The sequence below is a fragment of the Vombatus ursinus genome, unplaced genomic scaffold (genome assembly GCF_900497805.2).
Source record: "Vombatus ursinus unplaced genomic scaffold, bare-nosed wombat genome assembly UNPS02014809.1, whole genome shotgun sequence".
Taxonomy (NCBI): Eukaryota; Metazoa; Chordata; class Mammalia; order Diprotodontia; family Vombatidae; genus Vombatus; species Vombatus ursinus.
In genome coordinates, this window is record NW_020954587.1 from 13029157 (window position 1) to 13032673 (window position 3517).

Consider the following 3517-nt stretch of genomic DNA (forward strand, 5'->3'; position numbering starts at 1 on the left):
AATGCCCTCATCCACCTCTTCATGGTTACCTCTACCAGATTTCCACTTTCAATCCTGTCTTCTTGTGTACATTTAGAAAGTCTAATACTGGTCTTTCTGTTGTCATTCTGTTGCTGCTGCTGCTGTCCATACCTGCTGCATTTATTCACTCCTCCTGCATTTCTATTGTTTAGAGTGTTAGAGAAGCAAACAATCTCTTCAGTTCTGGTTTTCCCTCTAAAAATGTTTCAAACACTTTATTATTGAATGTCCATCTGTGTGGTTAAGCTCAGATTAGTAGTATAGGTCATCCTTGGCTGCGTCCTGAGCGCCAGTGTTCCGGGGAACACAGTATTCTATTCCTTCCACCTTTTTCTAGTAGGTTGTTTATTTTAATATCCTATCCTTTGTATTTGAAGGTCTTTCTTTTGATGACTTGCTGAACTTGTTTCTGAATTGAATTGTTAAATATAACTACACTGTGTCTTGGAGTTAGTAACCTTGCTTTTGGTTTGTTTTGGGGTTTTATTTTTCCCAGGGGTGATCTGTGAATTCTTTGAATTGATATTTCATTGTCTCTGTTTAGAAATTCTGGACAATTCTCTTCTACTATAGTATTAAAGGGTTTTTGTTTGTTTGTTTTGTTTTGTTTTGTCCTGTCATGTTCTTCTGAGAATCCTCAAAAAATCCACTTTCAATAGTGCCTTGGGCATATATGTTCCCTAAATGTATGCCTCTCTATTAGTGTATTCTGTGTGTATGCCCACTCTTCCCATGAATATAGGAAAGATTTGTGGGGTAATATCCCCCAGGTTTATAGGGATGAGAAATTTCTTTCTTTTACAATTGTCCATGCTATGCCATTTCTATAGATGTAGATGGCTTTACTTTGATCTGATTGTGTCAAAGATGAATGCACTGATTGGGACTTGCAAGCTCTAGTTTTAGGAGTGTGGACCCATAGAATACCTAGAATTTGGGGGTAGTTATCCCTGGGGAGAACTAACCCATGAATGCAAGTTAGGAGGGGGAGATAACCCAGAAAATGCACTACATAGAAAATAATATCTCTCCCACAAACTCAATTAGTTCAGCAATGACTGTATGTAACTGTGAAGAATTTTCTTAATTGAATTTTATAGAATAAGAATTTTATCTGTATAATCAACACAAACATAAGAGTTGAGCAAGGGAGTACATTGGCTGTCTACATATGTCCCAAACTCTGCTTTACTCCAGTTGTGTAGACCCAAACCTATGCCTTCATAGGCAGAATATTCAGTAGGCCATCTTCTATTTTTAGATTCTAACTTCTTATTTGTTTTCCATAGATAATTCCAAGAATCATCTACATTTGAGCAAGTTTATTCCAAGTATTTGCAAAAATAAAAAGATTTGGATCCTATCCAAGCTTCTACCAAGTCCCAACCTATTCAAGTCCTACCCTTAGGAAGATATAGTACACAATGTGGTGTCACGCAAGACAGAAACTCAAAAGTATCCTCATCACACATTACATCAGCAAAGAGTTCAGTAAACTATCATAGGCTCCTGTCTCTCAAAAGCATGATATAGTCTGGGAACACAGCCTAAATAAACAGCCATCTTTAACTCTGACAAATGCAATATACCATGTGATCCTTTTGAGATTCAGATAAAATGGGAGGAGAGTACCATATTTTCTTGGGAGGCATGTTTTGTTTTATTTTTTTCATTTTAATGTTAGATGTGTGTGCCTATAAGGGATTACCAAGTTCTGGACAGACAGCACTGGACTACTGTCCCCAAACATAGATCCCCTACCAGTGAGTCACCATTGTTTAATGGTACCAACATATTACCTCAATATAAGCCTGAGATTGACATATCCTTATCTCTTTTCCTTAAGGATATTGACATATCCTTATCTCTTTTCCTTAAGGATATTGACATATCCTTATCTCTCTGTATGGAGAGACTATTTTTCATTTTGTCTTAGTAACTTGATCACCTACCACAGTGCTTTGCTAGAGATAAGGATTGGACCTGTGATTTAACAATATTAGTTAGCATTTATATAAAGTTTTTACAAATATTACGCCATTTTATCCTCACAACAACTCTGAGAGGTAAGTGCTATTATTATGCCTGTTTTACAGATGAGGAAACTGAGGTTGATAGATCTTAAATGACTTGCCTTGTTGTTGTCGTTGTTCAGTAGTTTTCAGTTGTGTTTGATTCTTCATGGCCCATTTTCTTGACAAAGATACTGAGGCAGTTTGTCATTTCCTTCTCCATCTCATTTTACAGGTAAGGAAACTGAGGTAAACAAAGTTAAGGAACTTGCTTAGGGTCACACAGGTAGTGTCAAAGTGTCTGAGGCCAGATTTGAACTCAGGTCTTCCTGACTCCAGGCCTGGCACTCTATCCACTGCACCACCTAGAGTCACACAACTAACATTGTCTGAGGCCAGATTTGTATTCAGGTCTTCCTAACTACAGGTCCAGCTTTCTATTGACTACACCACCTAGCTGCATATTTTGTTGCTATAAGGAATGCCTCCTTGAGAAAATTCTACCAATGCAGTTCAACAGCTTTTCTGCATTTTATAGGCTTAGTTGCCTAAAGTCAAGGTGTGTGTGTGTGTGTGTGTGTGTGTATGTGTGTGTGTGTGTAAATATAAATAATCATAGTTTTAGATCTGAGAAACTTCAAAGGCTCTCTGCTTCAATCCCCCATTTTACAGATGAATAAACTGAGACCCAGAGAAGTTAAAAGTTACACAGATAGTGTAAGACAGAAGTGCTACTTGAACCTAGGTCCTTTGACTCCAAGGTTTTTTTTTTTTGTTGTTGTTGTTCTTGGGGGTTTTTTTGCTGCACCATTTGAAAGGCATCAATTCTAGCCAATTTATTCTTGCTGAATTACTCAGCTGTGGAGTCAGTCCTTGAGCCTGCAGAGCCTGGAGACCCAAAGACATAGCTGGAATTATTTACCCAGAAATCAATTATGCAATGTCCAAAGCCAGTGAGCGTAGCCAGCTCCGCATAAAAGGGACCTGCTCCTCTCTCCCAGCACTCTGGAAGCATAGCTGAAATGGCAAACAGAACTAACTCTACTAACTCTAACTCATACTATGGCTACGAATACTATATGGACTACGTGGATCTTCCTCAAGTAGATGAAAGAAAGTTAAAGGCTAACAAATGTAAGTACTGAGCATTCAATTAAGCTGTTAAGGAAATATTATTAAAGCACAGAAGTTGGGAGGGCTGGTCCAAATATCCTTGCATTTTTTGTGATTGACGTTAAAAAAAAGTCTTTGAATATGTGCTGTGTAACAACAGCTCACACAACCGTTAGCTGATGTTGATACATTTTTTCTAAGAAAACGTATCAAAATTAACTTTGACCTTTTGTGTCTGTGTGTGTGATTTTTATTGGTGTGGAAATTCCTCCCACTGCTGCAGATTAGCAACTATATCTACATCTATATCTATCTATCTATCTATCTATCTATCTATCTATCTATCTATCTATCTATCTATCTATCTATCT

The 3517-nt window shown here is 37.6% G+C and overlaps 1 protein-coding gene across 3 annotated transcripts in view; it reads left to right on the forward strand.

Annotated features, from left to right (window-relative positions):
- Positions 1-3024: 3024 nt before the first annotated feature.
- MRAP (melanocortin 2 receptor accessory protein) overlaps positions 3025-3517 on the forward strand; it is a 24836-nt gene continuing 24343 nt past the window's right edge. For all 3 annotated transcript variants that reach the window (XR_003570312.1, XM_027875488.1, XM_027875487.1), the window contains exon 1: positions 3025-3167. Coding sequence is in view for 2 of the 3 variants with exons in the window: in XM_027875488.1 (XP_027731289.1) it covers positions 3056-3167 (112 nt within the window). In the remaining variant the exon portion in view is untranslated. The remainder of the gene's footprint in view (positions 3168-3517) is intronic.